The sequence below is a fragment of the Lithobates pipiens genome, unplaced genomic scaffold (assembly GCF_037356315.1).
Source record: "Lithobates pipiens isolate NorthernLeopardFrog02 unplaced genomic scaffold, aLitPip1_a1.2 Scaffold_16, whole genome shotgun sequence".
Classification (NCBI taxonomy): Eukaryota; Metazoa; Chordata; class Amphibia; order Anura; family Ranidae; genus Lithobates; species Lithobates pipiens.
This window is the reverse complement of record NW_027507748.1, coordinates 11847442-11868332: the sequence shown is the minus strand read 5'-3', so window position 1 is coordinate 11868332 and position 20891 is coordinate 11847442. Positions and strand designations below refer to the sequence as shown.

General features: G+C 47.9%; 1 protein-coding gene across 1 annotated transcript in view; it reads right to left on the bottom strand.

Annotated features, from left to right (window-relative positions):
- The window catches only part of MAN1A2 (mannosidase alpha class 1A member 2), a gene marked incomplete at its 3' end in the record, with an annotated part of 179647 nt that overhangs the window by 9390 nt on the left and 149366 nt on the right, over positions 1 to 20891 (bottom strand). The window contains 8 exon segments of the mRNA XM_077479577.1: positions 878 to 993; positions 1085 to 1257; positions 4546 to 4765; positions 4968 to 5083; positions 7000 to 7093; positions 14805 to 14864; positions 14867 to 14951; positions 16785 to 16879. Coding sequence (XP_077335703.1) covers positions 878 to 993; positions 1085 to 1257; positions 4546 to 4765; positions 4968 to 5083; positions 7000 to 7093; positions 14805 to 14864; positions 14867 to 14951; positions 16785 to 16879 — 959 coding nt within the window.

Genomic DNA, 20891 nt, shown 5'->3' with positions numbered 1-20891 from the left:
CAAAGTGTATTTTTTTCCCATAATAATTGCATTTGAAAAACTGCTGTGCAAAATACCATGTGACATAAAAAATTGCAAAGACTGTCATTTTATTCTCTAGGGTCTCTGCTAAAAAAAAACAAAAAAACAAAAAACAAAAAAAAAAAACATTATAATATATATATATGTTTAGGGGTTCTAAGGAATATTCTAGCAAAAATACAGATTTTTACTTGTGTAAACAAAAAGTGTCATAATAGTCCTGGTCTTCAAGTGGTTAAATAAATATGAGTAGGGGAGAGAGTAGTAGCACAAGGAACCAATCAGGTGTGTCACAGGGCTTGAGTTCCTAACAGGGGATATGCTTGTAGTGACAGATGAGCTCATCATTCTGCTGCTTCCCCTTTACTGTGCAATCGTAAGTTATTGAACTGCAGGAGAGAAAAAAAAAAATCAGATCTCCTGCTCTGCCAGATAGAGCTGTGCTTTGTGACAGAGCTGTGTAAATCTGAAGACTGGATGAATAGAAATACAAATTCTGCTCTGATGTATTTAGCTGTCAGGCTGTCAGGCCAGCCTTTATAACAATAGACTTTGTGCTTTGCTCAGACTCCCCCCCCGTTGCATGTCATAATAACAGGCCTTTACCACAGAAACATGCGTACAGCTATGGGATGGGACGGGGGGGAGGGGGTAGTTATTTACTAAAACTGGAGAGTGCAAAACCTGGTGTAGCTCTTCACAGCAACCAATCAGCTTCCAGGTTTTATTGCCATAGCTTAACTGAACAAGCTGAAGTTAGAAGCTGATTGGCTCCCATGCACAGCTGCACCAGATTCTGAGTGCTGTAGTTTTAGTAAACCCTCCCCAGTGTGTGTCGGTGATTCCTGGGACTCACTTGAGTGTCTCAGCGAGGAAGAAGCTCTGCTGGACATCATCGTAGGCCGGTGATGAGGAGTAGACGTCCTTCACTCCCGAGAAGCCTCCACTCACCCTGCAGTACTTCTCAATGGCCTGTAGATGGAGACAAACTCCTGTTAATGTGGACACAGTGACCACAAAAAGCTCACACAACATTTAATGGAGTTTGGTTCATGCGGTTTACCTGCGCGGCCTCCCAGCCCCAGGCGCGATATTTGGGGTCGTGGGTGAAGCGCCACATGTACCAGTACGTTTCTATCACCTCCGGACGCAGGATATAATACTTCTCGTTCTGCCGCACGGCCACAGCTTCTGCGCCGCCTTCGAATTTGAAGGCCTCCGGACCCAACTTCAACACTGTCAGCAAAGAAACAGAGAGGAAAGAGTGAGAATCAAGGGGTGGGGGTAGGGGGTATTATAATTTTTTCCATAAAATTCTCCTTTCACTATAGGCAAGAGAGAAGACACTGTACATTTTCTAAGCAGGGTGGGTGTCACCGATTGCCATTGCCCCTGACCGGATCATCCCCAAACATCGCAGGGAGGTGCACAGATTTAATGCTGGAGAGAAAGTTTACTGAACGCAAATACCGAAGAACAATGACTTTTTTTTTTTTTTAACTTGTACATTTAGATCTTTTTTTTGTTGCCAGAACACACTAGCGCCACCTCCTGGCACAAGGAAAGCTGGCAAGTGTCTTGGAAATTCTGCTGGTCAAGGCTGAGATTTTTAACCCTATCCTGTAGAATCAGTGGCCTGAACACCGAGGAGACCTGACTATTTACCACCGGCATATCCAGACCTTTTTGTGCCAGAACACACTGGTACTTGGTAGTAGCACTTCCTGACACTGGCATAGCTGTCAAGTGTCCCAGACTCTGCTGGACAGTCCTGGGATTTGGAACCCTGTCCTGTATTGTTGGTGGCCTGTAGACTCTGGTGACTTGGACATTGCATTGTGGCAGGGCCTCAGTGCATAGAGCTGAGGGGGTCTTTTAGAGCACATAAAGATGGCACAGATGTATACACAATGAGCTGAGGGGGTCCCCTGGCACAGATGTATTTACAATGAGCTGAGGGGGTCCTCTGGCACAGATGCATATACACGAGTTGAGGGGGTCCCCTGGCACAGATGTATATATGAGTTGAGGGGGTCCCCTGGCACAGATGTATATATGATTTGAGGGGGTCCCTGGCACAGATGTATATATGAGTTGAGGGGGTCCCTGGCACAGGTGTATATATAATGAGCTAAGGGGGAACTCTGGCACAGATGTATATACAATGAGTTGAGGGGATCCCCTGGCACAGAGGTATATACAATGAGTTGGGGGGGTCCCCTGGCACAGACATATATAATGAGCTGAGGGGGTCCCCTGGCACATACAGTGCCTTGCGAAAGTATTCGGCCCCCTTGAACTTTTCAACCTTTTGCCACATTTCAGGCTTCAAACATAAAGATATAAAATGTTTATTTTTTGTGAAGAATCACCAACAAGTGGGACACAATTGTGAAGTGGAACGAAATCTATTGGATTTTTGAAACTTTTTTAACTAATAAAAAAATGAAAAGTGGGGCGTGCAAAATGATACGGCCCCCCCCCCCCCCCTTGCGTTAATACTTTGTAAAGCCACCTTTTGCTGGGATTACAGCTGCAAGTCGCTTGGGGTGTCTCTATCAGTTTTGCACATCGAGAGACTGAAATTCTTGCCCATTCTTCCTTGCAAAACAGCTGGAGCTCAGTGAGGTTGGATGGAGAGCGTTTGTGAACAGCAGTTTTCAGCTCTTTCCACAGATTCTCCATTGGATTCAGGTCTGGACTTTGACTTGGCCATTCTAACACCTGGATACGTTTATTTGTGAACCATTCCTTTGTAGATTTTGCTGTATGTTTGGGATCATTGTCTTGTTGGAAGATAAATCTCCGTCCCAGTTTCAGGTCTTTTGCAGACTCCCACAGGTTTTCATCCAGAATGGTCCTGTATTTGTCTGCATCCATCTTCCCCTCAATTTTAACCATCTTCCCTGTCCCTGCTGAAGAAAAGCAGGCCCAAACCATGATGCTGCCACCACCATGTGTGACAGTGGGGATGGTGTGTTGAGGGTGATGAGCTGTGTTGCTTTTACGCCAAACATATCGTTTTGCATTGTGGGCAAAAAGTTGGATTTTGGTTTCATCTGACCAGAGCACCTTCTTCCACATGTTTGGTGTGTCTCCCAGGTGGCTTGTGGCAAACTTTAGACGAGACTTTTTATGGATATCTTTGAGAAATGGCTTTCTTCTTGCCACTCTTCCATAAAGGGCAGATTTGTGCAGTGTACGACTGATTGTTGTCCTATGGACAGACTCTCCCACCTCAGCTGTAGTTCTCTGCAGTTCATCCAGAGTGATCATGGGCCTCTTGGCTGCATCTCTGATCAGTCTTCTCCTTGTCTGAGCTGAAAGTTTAGAGGGACGGCCAGGTCTTGGTAGATTTGCAGTGGTCCGATACTCCTTCCATTTCAAAATGATCACTTGCACAGTGCTCCTTGGGATGTTTAAAGCTTGGGAAATCTTTTTGTATCCAAATCCGGCTTTAAACTTCTCCACAACAGTATTACGGACCTGCCTGGTGTGTTCCTTGGTCTTCATGATGCTCTCTGCGCTTTCAACAGAACCCTGAGACTATCACAGAGCAGGTGCATTTATACAGAGACTTGATTACACACAGGTGGATTCTATTTATCACCATCAGTCATTTAGGACAACATTGGATCATTCAGAGATCCTCGCTGAACTTCTGGAGTGAGTTTGCTGCACTGAAAGTAAAGGGGCCGAATAATTTTGCACGCACCACTTTTCAGTTTTTTATTTGCTAAAAAAGTTTAAAATATCCAATAGATTTCGTTCCACTTCACAATTGTGTCCCACTTGTTGGTGATTCTTCACAAAAAATTAAAATTTTATATCTTTATGTTTGAAGCCTGAAATGTGGCAAAAGGTTGAAAAGTTCAAGGGGGCCGAATACTTTCGCAAGGCACTGTATATGCATTATATATATACACACACACACACAGTGAGCTGAGGGGATCCCCTGGCACAGATGTATATACACAATGAGCTGTGGGGGTCCCCTGGCACAGATTATATATATATATATATATATATATATATATATATATATATATATATATATACACACACACACACACACACACACACACACACACACACACACACAGTGAGCTGAGGGGGTCCCCTGGCACAGATATATATATTATATATATACACACACACACACACACACACAATGAGCTGAGGGGGTCCTCTGGCACATTATATATGGCCCCCTGGCACAGATGTTATACTATGAGCTGAGGGGGTTACCTGGAACCCATAAGGATGGTTACAGATGTAAAAGGTGTATGTAAAATGATTCAAGGCAGTCCCTTGGAGTCCATAATGACAGCATATATGTAAATACAATGATCTGAGGGAGCTGCCTGTACCAGTAAAGTGTGACACTTTATACATATTTGTGTGTGGGAGGAGCCATCTGCATCAGCAGTGCAAGTCACATGACACTGCATACATATCTGTGTGTTTGAGGGGCTGTCTACATTCTGAAATGACCGTCTCACTTCCCCTTCTGACGACAATCACCTGTCCTGTCATATGACTCGTGACATGTGTGAGCGATCTCCGCCCCCAGCTGAAGGTAGTGTCCGGCCTTGTCCTCCGGGGACCCATCTGCACCCAGAGCAAACATGCCGCCCGCGAAGCAGGTCAGGTGACCCATCTTCCTCTCCAGGTGACCGTTCTTCCACTCGCCAATGAAGGTCAGACCGCCATTCGACTTGCGGACGAGGTGCTTCTCGATGGCCTATGGCAGCAGAGCGGAGGAGGGGGGGAAGAAGATTATTCATTTTCATTGGAGGATGCATGGCTCCAAGAAATCACAACAGAAAAAGAGAAACAAATACAAAACGACTTCCTGAACTTTAAACTATTCAGCTAAGAGCACAAAGCATGAAAAGTCATGTTATGATGGACTCCCTGGATATGTATAATGTAATGTTACTCACTTCGATGGCATTGTCATACATGTTTCGTGCGTCCGTGTCCGTCTTGTCAGACACCAGCCAGGCCTTCAGGAGATACTCGTAAAAACTGTCTCCCAATCCGCCGACAGAGGTGTGGTCTGCAGGATGTGACAACATTCCATTTTCAGTACTTTCTGGGACTTGTACAATCTACACACCATATAACACCCCCCCACACAAACTTTATATATTTTTTGAACCACATTCTTTAACCGCTGCCCAACGTAGATGTGTGGCGTAAAGTGGCCTCTCTGCGCTGGATCATGTACCTAGTAAGTAAATCACATGCCTGGGAAAGGGATGGGGGCGGGCGTGCGTGCCTCGGAAGGGGGCGGACACGTGTGAAGGGAGCACCCGTGCCTGGGAAGGGGGCACGCACGCTGGCCACGCTGGGATTTGTTATATCACAAGCCAATTAGATCTTTAACCGCTGCCTAACGTAGATGTGTGGCGTAAAGTGGCCTCTCTGTGCTGGATCATGTACCTAGCATGTAAACCATGCGTCTGGGAAAGGGGGTGGGCGCACACTGAGGAGGGGGCGGGCACGCACGGGAAAGCCCGCATGGGAAGGGGGCGGGCACGCACTGGAAGGAGGCGGGCACGCACACTGACCACCCTGTGATTTGTTATAGCACAAGACAATTAGATCTTGGCTTTAACCGCTGTGGCGTAAAGTGGCCTCTCTGCGCTGGATCATGTACCTAGTAAGTAAATCACATGCCTGGAAAAGGGATGGGGACGGGCATGTGCGCCTCGGAAGGGGGCGGACACGTGTGAAGGGAGCACCCGTGCCTGGGAAGGGGGCACGCACGCTGGCCACGCTGGGATTTGTTACATCACAAGCCAATTAGCTCTTTAACCGCTGCCTAACATAGATGTGTGGCATAAAGTGGCCTCTCTGTGCTGGATCATGTACCTAACATTTAAACCACGCATCTGGGAAGGGAGTGGGCGTGCGCGCCTGGGAAGGGGGTGGGCGCGCGCACATGCTGGCCAGGCTGTGATTTGTTATAGCACAAGCCAATTAGATTGTGGCTTTAACTACTAAGGTAGACGTGTGGCGGCAAAGTGGCCTCTCTGCGCTGGATGACGTGCCTAGTATGTAAACCACGTGCATGGGAAGGGGGTGGGTGTGCGTGCCGGCCCGGCTGTGATTTGCTATAGCACAAGCCAATTAGATCTTTAACCGCTGCCTAACGTAGATGTGTGGCGTAAAGTGGCCTCTCTGTGCTGGATCATGTACCTAGTATGTAAACCGGGTGCGTGGGGAGGGGGCGGGCGCGCACGGGAAAGCACGCACGGGAAGGGGGCGGGCATGCACACTGACCACGCTGTGATTTGTTATAGCACAAGACAATTAGATCTTGGCTTTAACCGCTGCCTAACATAGATGTGTGGCATAAAGTGGCCTCTCTGTGCTGGATCATGTACCTAGCATGTAAACCACGCATCTGGGAAGGGGGTGGGCGCGCGCACATGTTGGCCAGGCTGTGATTTGTTATAGCACAAGCCAATTAGATCTTGGCTTTAACTACTAAGGTAGACGTGTGGCGGCAAAGCGGCCTCTCTGCGCTGGATGACGTGCCTAGTATGTAAACCACGTGCATGAGAAGGGGGCGGGCGTGCGCGCCGCCCCGGCTGTGATTTGCTATAGCACAAGCCAATTAGGTCTTGGCTAATTATTGAGCACCAGCACCCGCTGATCAGCTCAGTGATACACAGAACAAAGCTCTGTGATTGCAAACCATACAGAATTCTGTTCACTGAGAGGGGATCTTGCCGTTTTTTTTATTCCCTGCTAAACAAAAGCAGCACAAACCTCACACATTACACATAGTTAGGCACACATTTAACCCCTTAGATCACCCCTAGATGTTAACCCATTCCTACCCAGGTGCCAGACTGTAAAAATAAAAAGCGACATATTGAAAAGTTTCAGTTTTTAGAACGTGCAACGTGTGTTGTGACCATCAGGAGATGACAGGACACAAGACGTGGAGGGACGGACACTTACGCTGCCCCCATCGGCCGGTCCTGGGGTTTAGATAGTTCGGATAAAGCCCGTTGGGACGGTCCATTTTCTGAAGGAGTTTTCTGATGTGCATAACCTGTAGAAAGATAGAGAGTCATGCTGGGGACATTTATACACATTGAGGGGGTTTATCAGAGCAAACTGGATCAAAATCAAATCTGCATCCATTGTAACTTGAAGTGGACCTTCCCTCTAAATTCGAGGGGGTCTCAAACTGATGTCCCTCTAAAATACGCACATAACAAAGAAGGTGTCAGAGCAGATTTTATATTGTAGTGTTATTTTAGAGCTGTAGAAGGAATGTAAGAATCCATTAAGTATAAAAAAAAGTCTAATGTAACTTTTTTTTTTGAACCCATCTTAGGGGCAGGAAGAATCGGCGATCATGTGACTGCTGTGATTGGCTGTCGCAAGCGCCCATTCTGTTCCTCCTGGCGGTTATGTGATCTCCCTGGTGGGTGGTTATACCTCCTTAATCAATTGAGATCTCTCCCTTCCCCGGACCCAAAGCATAATTTCTGTATAAGGTTAGTCACCCCTGATATTTCACTGGTGGCTCCTTTTCTTCCTTATGATATTCTGTCTTTCCAACCCCCCTCCCCCCTTTTCCTTCCTCCTCCCCCCCCTCTTCCTGTGCCCGCTTTCCTTCCCTCACATCCTCCATCCCCGCCCCCCCTCCTTTTACCCCTTTCTTCCCCTACCTTTCAATCCCCCCACTTTTTATTCATTTAACTCACACACCCTTTTCCCCTTCCCTCCACTTCTTATCCCCCCCCTTTCCACAGTTTCTTACCTCAAACTATTCCCCCCTTCCTTTCCTGTTACTGTCCTCTGATCTAATTGAACCCTTATTCTTGCATCTATTTTTTTCTACAAATGTATTTAGATACACGTCTATTGATTGCATGTCCCCCATAGCCGCTGGCGGGGGGGGGGGGGGGGGGGGGGGGGGTGGTGCTCAGACTCTGGCCAGGCTTGGGTTACCGGGTAAGCAACATTGCTCTCTTTCCCCATGTTAAATTATTATTTATTAAATGTTATGTTAAATGTTATGTTTTGTATATTTGGATACATAGTGTTTATTGTTATGAGGACTACTTGCAGATATTCTCCTGATGAAGCCGTACTTAGTCCGCGAAACATATTGAGAACTACAATATCCGTGAGAATCCACCATGTTTTGACCCTCCTGCACAGGGAATACGTATGCTGGTGAATCACGTGGATCACTGCCATACATTTTTAAGATGTATTTAATGTCTTGTCTTTAAGTTTTGTATTAAGAAAATTGTATAATATTTTTTAGCACTTTTGACTAAACGTTGTCTAAATTAGTACTGCAATAGTCCTGCCTGTTTCTTTTTGGGTGATCGATTTGGGATCGTTCTCCTAGCCCTCCCTCTTTCCTGGCTGTCACAGTCAAATGATTGGTAGCTGGTCCCACCGGTTACCCAAGAGATGTCTCTGTACTGGGAACACGCTTGGTCTCGGCACAGAAACATCGGCTGCCCAGTGGCCTTTATGTGAGCGGTGTGTGGGCCGTAAAGTAGTTGTAAGGTGCCATTCTATGCATGAAGGAAAAAAAACCTGTGTGCAGCATCCCCAAGCGCCCCCCCCACTGCACCCCCGCCCCCAACTCGCACTCCTGATTGGCTTCTGGCAGCATTGAATCACAGCCAGTGAGCCAATCAGGAGATGGAGGGGGTGGGGCTCTGGAGCGTTCCTACTTGGGTTCCCCCACAGAAAGCTGCTTGCTGTGTGTGTGTGTGTGTGGGGTCACATGGCAGTAGAGAGGGGTCAGGATCCCCAGCAAGGGAGCCGAGAAGAGGAGGATCTGGGCTGCTCTTTGGAAAACCCATAAACTTTTTTTTAGTACCGCTTTAAATGCCACCATTTTGCTGCTGCACATATGTATTACACGGGCAGAAAGAGGTTAAGGGATCCCTTAAACAAGCCAGAGCTACCCATGAAATGTCAGAAGGAATTATGCTTTGATCCTTACCCATAAATAATGCTTTATATAGTTCTGACATGGGGGTCACAGGACCTTCTTTTCTGCTTTATTACTAACGGCTGTATGTACGACAGACTACATATGGAACCAATCTGCACTATTCCTGTGTTTGGAGGAACATATTTGGAGGAGGGACCTGCCCCACAAGCTGGCAAAGCTTGGCAGGAGACTCTGGCAACCATCCGGCAAACCCAGGATTTATGGTCCCCTTTTGAGGGTCATCTGTGACTAAAGCACTCCCTTTGTTGGTTCTACTAACATTGCCACCAAGTTCTACCAAATCCTATCCTGATGGAACTTCTATTCGTGGATTATGACAAGCCAAAGTAGTTTGGGGGGGGGGTTCTGCTTCTTTTCAAGAAATCCAGTCCAGTCGCTGGAGTACATTTCAAGGACTTCTTTGCCCACTTTTATTTAGAAGTAAAAATTCCTTCCAGTAGGATTCCCACACAAAAGGTTCAACTTTTTAGAGCAAACAAAACAAAACAAAACAAAAAAAAAAACAAAAAAAAAAAAAAACACAGCCTCCTGCTTATACAAGCTACCTACCTGCCTGGGGCTACACTGGCTCACAGCCTGGAACATAAATGTCTTAATCCAGAACACAACGTTCTTCACACGGTGACTTTGCAGGAACTGTAACTCCAGGAAGCACCCATTGCTCCCTGGCAGCAGAGTGGTTTTCCTTGGGAGGGTGGAGCCCTGAACCATAATCAGCCCTCATACTATAAGGGCTGTACACACCTGTACAATCAGAATGCTGGTCACCCTCAAAAAATTGACCCACGGTTGGAGGCTTCACTAAAAAAAAAAAAAACCTCTGGGATCCAGGACCTATACTGGAAGTTATCACTCCTGGATAAAACTGCAGGGTTGGAGACTTCATCCAGCCCCATTCTATATAAAGCCCCCCAAGCTCCAGGACTTAACCCAACCCTAAAGTTATCAATCCTAAAGAAAACTGCAGGGTTGGAGGCTTCATTCCTCTTTATCCCATATAAAGCCCCCTGAGCCCCAGGACCAGGCATGCACTGGCCATTGAGACTACAGGGAGTTTCCCGGTGGGCCGATGGCTCAGTGGGCCGGTTTCAGTGACAAAAGTAATGGCTGCGCGGCTCGCCCTCAACTTCATGCAGTGATGTGAGAAAGATGAGAAAAATACAGAGGAAAGTGAAATAATAAAAGAGGTTAGTGAGGACTCCTTATGTTATGCTACTTATGTTTTTTTGCAAAATTACGTATAGTTTTATATACTGTTTTTGTGCTTGTTTGCAAAATTAAAGTGGGCTGGTCTGGATGAAGTCCAGGGCCAAATTTGTGTCCCGGTCCAGCCCTGTCCAGGACCCAATTGAGGAGTTATCAATCCTACAGAAATCTACAGGGTTGGAGGCTCCATCTCGCCCCAACCTCTACAAAGCCCCTGGGCTCCAGGATCCAATCTAAGAGTTATCAATGATGGAGAAAACTGCAGGGTTGGAAGCTTCATTCCTCCCAATCCTATATAAAGCCCCTGAGCCCCAGGATCCAACGGAGGAGATCTAAATCCTGGAGAAAACTACAGGGTTGGAGGCTTCATCCCACCCCATACTCTACAAAGCCCCTGGGCTCCAGGACCCAATCCTGCAGTTCTCAATCCTGGGAAAAATTGCAAAAATTGGAGGCTTCATCACACCCCATTCTCTACAAACCCCTGACCTCCAGGACCCAATTTAGAAGTCAATCCTGTAGAAAACTACAGGGTTGGAGACTTCATCCCGCCCCAATCTCTACAAAGCCCCTGAGCTCCAGAACCCAATCCTGGAGAAAACTACAGGATTAGCGTCTTCATCCCACCCCAATCTCTACAAAGCCCCAGGACCCAACTGAAGAGCTATCAATCCTGTAGAAAACTACAGGGTTGGAGGCTTCATCCCACCCCAATGTCTACAAAGCCCCTGAGCCCCAGAACCCAATCCTGGAGAAAACTACAGGATTAGCATCTTCATCCCGGCCCAATCTCTACAAAGCCCCAGGACCCAACTGAAGAGCTATCAATCCTGGAGAAAACTACAGGGTTGGAGGCTTCATCCCACCCCAATCTCTACAAAGCCCCTGAGCCCCAGAACCCAATCCTGGAGAAAACTACAGGATTAGCATCTTCATCCCGCCCCAATCTCTACAAAGCCCCAGGACCCAACTGAAGAGCTATCAATCCTGGAGAAAACTACAGGGTTGGAGGCTTCATCCCACCCCAATGTCTATAAAGCCCCTGAGCTCCAGAACCCAATCCTGGAGAAAACTACAGGATTAGCGTCTTCATCCCGGCCCAATCTCTACAAAGCCCCAGGACCCAACTGAAGAGCTATCAATCCTGGAGAAAACTACAGGGTTGGAGGCTTCATCCCACCCCAATGTCTATAAAGCCCCTGAGCTCCAGAACCCAATCCTGGAGAAAACTACAGGATTAGCGTCTTCATCCCGGCCCAATCTCTACAAAGCCCCAGGACCCAACTGAAGAGCTATCAATCCTGGAGAAAACTACAGGGTTGGAGGCTTCATCCCACCCCAATCTCTACAAAGCCCCTGAGCTCCGGAACACAATCCTGCGAAAACTACAGGATTAGCGTTGTCATCACTCCACAGCCTCTATGAAGACCCTGGGCTCCAGGACCCAATCCAGCAGTTATCAATCCTGGGGAAAATTGCAAAATTGGAGGCTTCCTTCCAACCCATCCACGACAAAGTCCCTGGGCTCCAGGACCCAATCCAGCAGTTATCAATCCTGGGAAAAATTGGAAAATTGGAGGCTTCATCCCAACCCATTCTCTACAAATCCCCTGACCTCCAGGACGCAATTTAGAAGTCAATCCTGTAGAAAACTGCAGCGTTGGAGAGTTCATCCCACCCCAAGCTCTACAAAGCCCCTGAGCCCCAGGACCCATCTGAAGAGCTATCAATCCTGGAGAAAACTACAGGGTTGGAGGCTTCATCCCACCCCAATCTCTAAAAAGCCCCTGAGCTCCAGGACCCAATCCAGGAGTTATCAATCCTAGAGAAAACTGCAGGGTTTGAGGATGCATCCTTCTCCACCCTCTATAAAACCCCTGGGCTCCTGGACCCAATCCAGTAGTTATCAATACTGGAGAAAATATATTTACTGTGACAGCGTTGCACCTTGTCATGGACTGTGAAGAATTTGGTGCCATCCAGGGTCATCACCAATGCACCCGAGGGGCTCTGGAATATCTGTTCTGAGTGGAGAAAACTAGTTTTGCATAACTCTTGGACTGTGTCCTGGAGCCCAGAAATTTGCATTATTCCTAAACATAAAGGTCATTAGGACCATCTAGTATACTATGAAGGATGCTTATTCAAGAGGCCTGACCAATGCGATATGAGATAGACACCTGTAGAAATGGTTTTATATGTTGTAATAAATCGTACCCTTGTATTTCTGAGAACTCGGCTGACAGTGTGATATCTATATATTGCTACAAGATTTATTCACTCCGAGGTGCTGACGTCTATATTTGCTACATTACACTTTGTTTTCATTTTTATATTAGTAGCCGGCCTGATGCAAACACGTTATTCCCTTAAAGCGTGGGAAGATAAATTGCGTTTGTTAAAAATGTATAAATCAAGCCGCGGTATTATAGTAAATCTGTCTCCATTTCTCTACCAGCTCCTGTTGGCATGGCGTTGCTGTGCGACAAGCTGTGCGACAACCCCCCCCCCCCCCCCCACCCCACTCGCGACATTTGATGAAAGAAATAAAGGTAGATAAATATGAGAAGAATTAAAGAATTGCACTAAGCGCAACAAACACGCAAAAATCCTTTTTTATGGGAAAATAATGAGTAAAGATTTTGCATGATCCTTGTAAGACCCCTTTCACACTGGGGCGTTTTTCAGGCGCTTTAGCGTTAAAAAAAATAAATAAATAAATAAAAAGCACTTGAAAGAAGCCTCATCTGCAATCCCAATGTGAAAGCCCAAGGGCTTTAAAGAGGAAGTAAACCCTGATGAGTTTACTTCCTCTTTCATTCCCTGCAAAGGCAAAGCATAATGGACTACTGTGCATCGCATAGTAACCCATTATGTGTCACTTACCTGACACAGGAGCCAGCGAAGTCGCCGCTGTCCCCTGTAGTCCGCCGCATCCATCTTGTTGGTGGGTCTCGCCGGTCCGCCGCTGTCATTCGGCGAAGCCGCGATGACGTCACTCCCGCGCATGCGCACGGGAGTCGACACGCGCGGCAGCTCCATTCTTGGAAATGCCGCGCTCAGTGCGCCTCTGTCTACGGCGCATGCGCCGCAGACAGCGGTGGCCGTTTTCGGGCAAATATCTCCTAAACCAGTGATGGCGAACCTTGGCACCCCAGATGTTTTGGAACTACATTTCCCATGATGCTCATGCACTCTGCAGTGTAGTGGAGCATCATGGGAAATGTAGTTCCAAAACATCTGGGGTGCCAAGGTTCGCCATCACTGTCCTAAACCATATAGGTTTAGGAGATATTGCTTGGACCTACAGGTAAGCCTTAATCTAGGCTTACCTGTAGGTCGAAGTGGTTTGTAAGGGTTTACAACCACTTTAGAAGCCCTTTCACAATGTCAGCGCCCGAAAAACACTTGTAAAGCACCGCTTAAACTAGCAGCGCTTTACCAGCATTTTTCAAGCGCTATTGGGGCGCTTTGAACCCCTGCTAGAGGCCAATTAAAGGGTTAAAAGCGCCCACAAAGCGCTGCTGCCAAAAGAGCTTTTCAGGCGCTTCCCATTGATTTCAATGGGAAGGGGCACTTTAGGAGCGTTGTATTCACCGCTCCAAAAGTGCTGCAAAGAAGCTGCTTGCAGGACTTTTTTTTTTGACGCCCTGCCAGCGCAGCGCCTCAGTGTGAAAGCACTCGGGCTTTTACATTGGGATTGCGGCTTCTTTCAGGCGCTTTTTTAAAGCTAAAGCGCATGAAAAATGCCCCAGTGTGAAAGGGATCTCAGTGTGAAAGCACTCAGGCTTTTACATTGGGATTGCAGTTGCGGCTTCTTTTAAGCGCTTTACATGCGCTTTTTTTTTTTTAACGCTAAAGCGCCTGAAAAACGCCCCAGTGTGAAAGGGGTCTAATAGTTACCTTCAGGTAGAGATAACCTCTGACTGGATGACATTTGTACAGCAACACTCCGATACAGCACCTTTATTATACTTTGCAGTGAGTATGAGTCATGTTGATATCATTTGATACATTGTATTTTTATTTTCATTTTTGTTAAAGGTTTTTTTTTTTTTTTTTTTTTTTTTTTTTTATATCTGCAAAGGTTCTAATAATGCTAACTTGTGTATTGAAGATTTTCAGCCATTGGTCATTAAAGACCTTTTTTTTTTATATCGAGTTGCTGACAGGCAAAGTGGATTTGTTTTGAGTAAGCGCTAGTGTGAAACGCGTCAGCTTCTACCCCCTGGCTACTGCGATTGCTGAGTGTTTAACAAGGTACAATAAAGGTTCTATATATTGGATTGCGTCTGTCAGGGGTTCCTTTTTCCGTTTATGCTACATAGTTGTGAGCTGAGCCGACACCTAAGGAGTGCGATTGACAGCGCGTTGTGGACCGACCTGGAGATGATTGGATGACATTTAAAAGGTTGCTCGGTGCAAATTTAATAATTTGTCATTAAAAAAAAAAAAAAAAAATGAAATCCTTGTTTTCACCTTTCTTTCTTCTTTTCTTTCATATCAGAGTTTTGATAAATAAAATAAAAAATGGTATCTAAAGCCAAAAATCTCAGCAAAGACCCACCTTGTTGTAGTATACAGGGTTCCCCGTTAGGTAGGTGAGGGGTTCCCCGTTAGGTAGGTGAGGTGTACAAACTCCATATGGAGAGTCCCAAATTCTGCCAGGATACTGCTGCCAGCCGATGCCCAGCCCCAGTTCCTGCCAACACCACTAGAGGGGAGCAAAGAACAAAACAGTGAGACTTTACACAGCAATACAATGTCTGGGGGTACCTGAGTTAGGACAAGTGATCGCCGAACAACAAATACACAATACGACAGGCAGGAGGTCGGAACTGGAGGAAGAGTTCTGGCAAACTACACTGCAAAGAAAGGGCATCATGTATTATACCTGGTGAGAGCTGGCAGTGTGGAAATGGCACAGGAGGTGTCTCAGGAGTGCTCTGTACAGCCAATACAATTAATTTGTATGCAGATTCCCCCACTCTGCCAACACAGCCTCCCCAGATCTCATCACCCTATCAGACCCCCCCCAGCCCCACTCTGCCAGCACAGCCTCCCCAGATCTCATCACCCTATCAGACCCCCCCCAGCCCCACTCTGCCAGCACAGCCTCCCCAGATCTCATCACCCTATCAGACCCCCCCCACCCCCACTCTGCCAACACAGCATCCCCAGATCTCATCACCCTATCAGACCCCCCCCACCCCCACTCTGCCAACACAGCATCCCCAGATCTCATCACCCTATCAGACCCCCCACCCCCACTCTGCCAGCACAGCCTCCCCAGATCTCATCACCCTATCAGACCCCCCACCCCCACTCTGCCAGCACAGCATCCCCAGATCTCATCACCCTATCAGACCCCCCAGCCCCACTCTGCCAGCACAGCCTCCCCAGATCTCATCACCCTATCAGACCCCCCCCAGCCCCACTCTGCCAGCACAGCCTCCCCAGATCTCATCACCCTATCAGACCCCCCCCAGCCCCACTCTGCCAGCACAGCCTCCCCAGATCTCATCACCCTATCAGACCCCCCCCACCCCCACTCTGCCAACACAGCATCCCCAGATCTCATCACCCTATCAGACCCCCCCCACCCCCACTCTGCCAACACAGCATCCCCAGATCTCATCACCCTATCAGACCCCCCACCCCCACTCTGCCAGCACAGCCTCCCCAGATCTCATCACCCTATCAGACCCCCCACCCCCACTCTGCCAGCACAGCCTCCCCGGATCTCATCACCCTATCAGAGCCCCCCACTCTGCCAGCACAGCCTCCCCAGATCTCACCAACCTATCAGAGCCCCCCACCCCCACTTTGCCAGCACAGCCTCCCCAAATTTCATCACTTAATCTAAATGCGGGGCGTTGGTCAAATGGATTTCAATGTGGGGTTTTGTTTTTTTGACGCCCATGATTAGAGCCGGAGGCTTTATTTGGCTTCAAAAAAAGGGTGGGCTCGGGGCACAGTATTAAGTGCGAGGGTCACCACCTACCAAGCCCGGGGGGGATTTCTAGCGAGTGAAGGGGGCAAGGGCTGTTTGCCCGACCAATTTTGATTACCAGCCGCCACGGCTCATCCCCTTTTTAAAGCCCCCCCCCCCACACATTCTACCAGCAAAGTTTTCCCAGCTTTGATTAACCGACGTGAGCACCCCCATCCCCCACCCCAATCTGCCAGCCCAGATTCCCCAGCTTGTCAACCTACCAGAGCACCCCCACTTTGTCAGAACAGTCTTCACAGCTCCCGATCACCCTACCAGATTCCCCCTAACCAGCCATCAGGCATGTATGGAAGAAAGAGCGGGTGTCTCCGAGAACACTTCTCTTGCATTACTAGAAGAGGTTCTGGAGTACTCAGTACTCTGTACCATATCACACTGCTTCAGTTTCCCTTTATACCCAATACAGATCATAGGACTGTTACTGTTATGGCTGCTCTAAAAATATCCTGGAAGCTGATTGGGTACCAAGACGGTAAACATTCCCCTCTTTCAGTGCTGGCAAGTCTCTGCCGGGGCCCCCCTAATGATACCTACCTCTTCAGGTTGACCATAGCCCAGGGGATTCCTGTTGGTGTGTTAAAGGCCGGTAGGAGCTTCTCGGCCAGCAGGACGGCCTTGGTCTTAAACACCTGAAAGACAATGATGGGGAATGGAGTCATACACATGAACACTACAACTGAAATCCAGGTCAGAAAATAAAATCTCCCTTTACTTTAGACAGAATAAACAACAGTGTCCTCTCAGAATCCAGAAGAGGAGCGACATCAGCGGAGGGGGCTGTAGGAAACTGGAAGTCTTGGGTGCAGCCCAAGAGCCGTATGCACCATGCATTGTGTGTGTGTGTGTGTGTGTGTGTGTGTGTGTGTGTGTGGTATTCAGTAGTTGAAGGAGAAATGTACACACACAAGTGAATTAGTAATGAGAGACGTGACTTATTTAATTAGATGTTCACAGAGCTCAGTAACTCAAGAGAAAATTACCACACATAAGTGAATGAATAGTGGGTGAAGTGACTTATTTGATTAGATGTTTACAGAGCTCAGTAGCCCATGAAGAAAGTTACACACAATGACCAGGCCATTTGTTGTTGTTTTTTTGCTATACAGCACTGCATTATTTAACTGACAATTGAGTGGTCATGCAGTGCTGTACCCAAATAAAATGTATGTTCTTTTTTTTCCCCCCACGAATAGAGCTTTCTTTTGGTGGTATTTGACCACCTCTGCGGTTTTTATTTTGCACGCTATAAACAAGAAAAAAAAAAAAAAAAGACAATTTTGAAAAAAAAAAAAAGACCAATATTTTTTACTTTCTGACATAAAACATTCCCAATAAAAAAAATTAAAAAATAAAATAAAAATGTTTTCATCGGTTTAGGCCAATATGTATTCTGTTAGATGTTACAAAAAAAAAAAAAAGTCCCAATAAGCGTATATTGATTGTAAATGCTATAACTTTTGCAAAAACCAAACTATGGGATATATTTATGAAATTAGCGACTTAAAGTGGAACTGCGACAGTCAGTCAGACTCTAACTGACACTTTTTGGGAACCAGTGACACTAATATAGTGTCAAACTATGGGATGTTTTTATGGAATTTTATTTATTTATTTTTTATTTTTTACTAGTAATGGCGGTGATCAGTGACTTCTAGCGGGACTGGGATATTGCAGCAGACAAATCGGACACTGACACTTTTCTTCTTTTTTTTTTTGAGTACCAGTGACACTAATACAGTGATCAGTGCTAAATGACACTGGCTGGGAAGAAGTTAACATCAGGGGCAAACAAAGGAATAAATGTGTGCCTAGCCAGTGTTTTACTGGGGGGGTGTAGTGAGGGAGAGGCTTGTACTAGGGGAAGGCATAGATCCATGTCCCTGCTTTGCAGGAATACAGAAATCATGCCTTCCCTACTGGCAGAATGGTGCTCTGCCTTGTTTTTTTTTTTTGTTGTGTTCGACTGGTAGGGTGTAGGTCCTCGAGCCTGCCCTGAACGTACTTGGGCGGGTTTGGTTCGGCAGACCTTCCAAAGAACGGGGTCCGTCTGGTTTTGGCCAGATGGACCATAGTGAGTACCTCGACCCCGTCTGAAGCTTAACGCCCGGAGAGAGGGGGGGAGGTTGTTTGGGAAATCAGGGCGAAGGTCCTTCTTTTTTGGAGGACTAGTGTACCCCCTATGTGCACGTTTTGTGTATCACTCTTTCTATGCGCACTTTTTTTTTTTTTAACCAGGTGGCTTTTTTGGTGTGCATTTACATAGGCAGATCGCTGTTCCGCCTGTGTCCTAAATGATCAGCGGGTGTTGGCGGACATCGGGTCACATGAGGGAGTTACCTATGCAAATACAGCCTGCCTAGAAACACCCACTCCTCCAGACCGACAAACCCACCCAATGAGGCATTTTTATATTCACGTAACCCCTCCCCCACTGCTTGCACCAGGACCAGTGGCGGCTGGTGCTCAAAATTTTCTAACAGAAAAATTCTGGAAAAGCCCCCATCGATTGTAGCCTCACTGTACAATCAAACGCAGCCACCGCGCAACAGCAAACGCAGCCACCGCGCAACAGCCCCAGCAAGCGCAGCCACCGCGCCCCAGCAAACGCAGCCACCGCGCCCCAGCAAACGCAGCCACCGCGCAACAGCAAACGCAGCCACCGCGCAACAGCCCCAGCAAGCGCAGCCACCGCGCCCCAGCAAACGCAGCCACCGCGCCCCAGCAAACGCAGCCACCGCGCCCCAGCAAACGCAGCCACCGCGCCTCAGCAAACGCAGCCACCGCGCCTCAGCAAACGCAGCCACCGCGCCCCAGCAAACGCAGCCACCGCGCCCCAGCAAACGCAGCCACCGCGCCCCAGCAAAAGCAGCCACCGCGCCCCAGCAAAAGCAGCCACCGCGCCCCAGCAAAAGCAGCCACCGCGCCCCAGCAAAAGCAGCCACCGCGCCCCAGAAAATGCAGTTACTGTTCCCATCCATTGACGCCACTGTGCCCCATCAAATGCCGCCACTGTGCCCCATCAAATGATGCCAGTGTGCCCCAAATGATGCCAGTGTGCCCCATCAAATGATGCCAGTGTGCCCCCCGCACTTACCCTGTCTCGGTGGCAGTGGGACAGCTCCTTGATGTCTTTTCCCCTCCTCTCTTTCTGTCCTCTGCTATGATTGGTTGCCTGGTGTCGAATCAAAGCACCTGTCGATTCAGCCATTCAGGTGGCGGGTAACAGAGCTGAGCACCTAATTGGCGGAGAGGCGGTTTAGTGTTAGAAAAGCAAATATTCATTCGCTTTTCTAACACAGCTGAGTGACCTGCGAGTGCCCAGCATGACGCTCACAGGTCACCTGTTTGAACGCCTATGGCTCTAATCAAGTGTTTTAAAACCAACCACCAGCACACCGCTGTAATTCAGGCACCTTGCTTGCGGGGGCCGGCTGAATTGCATGAATCTATTGGTGCTGGGGGGTGGCCGGAGAGAGGCGGCGGCCACTGAGCAGGACTGAGGGCACTTGAGAGGAGTACTGAGGCCGAGGGTGCTGTGATGATTTCAAGAACGCCATGTACAGCACCCAAGCCGGCCCTACCACCAGCCATGATCTGCCTGCATTGCATAGAGAAGCACAGAGCCCCTGTTATCACATCACTGGGTCTAAAGTAAGGCAGGTCATAGAAATGGGAAGCTTTATTAAAAAAAAAAAAAAAAAAAAAAGTCATGAGACTGTAGATAAGGGGGTGGGGGAGCAAGGAAAGCAAAATATAAGGAGATTAAACTTCAGCTTTAAAAACGGATGATCCGTCCTAATGGAAAATCCTATTGAATTTTAGCCAATTGACCCTTTTTTTTTTGTTTGCAGCCAAAGATATTTTAAATCGATCAAATGTCCATCAATAAACACACGGAGAGCATTACGACAAATCTAGGTGAAAGGAGTGTGGAAATCGGACTTTATCCCCCCCCCCCCCATAGTGATATAAAGAGAACTCGGCCGTCCCCGGCCTGCCCTGTATAATAGAGGATTTGCCCCGACATGACTTGCAGACGTTATCACGCGGCCCCCGGCGTCGTGCCGATTCACTTAGTAAAAGCATCGCGGCCCGCCATCTCCGGGAAAAGGCTTTACTTGCGTCGGAGCAGAAGTGTATTTATGAGGATTATAAATCTGAGCCTTGTGCCATTAAGATACAAGCTAACCGCAGAAATCGCCGGCGAACGGCACATTGGGGAGCGCGGCTAATACAGCACAAGGGCTTGTAAATATGTCTTCCGCGCATTGTCTGGTGATTTATAGCGAAGACGGCACTGCGGCGATGCCGAGCTACAGACGCTCTACGGGGTGGAGGGGGGGGGGGCGGCGCGCGGTGAAAACGGCGCTCCTTAAATCAAACAACCAAAAGGGAGCCGGCCTCCTGACACTGGCACTGCTGCGCTGCTCTAAATCCACAGGAGCGCACGTCTTCGGGCAGCCGGTGAACGTCGAGGAGGTGGATTTACAACGCGGCGTCTCGCACACAAAATCTACGGCCATGTTCTCAGCTCTTCCCGGGAAAATTGCTGACGCCAGCGGCTTCAAAAAAAAACTTTTCAATTCTCGGGCAGCAATAATGCATCGTCTGCAACTTCTCCGTGTGCCGATCCGTTAGAAG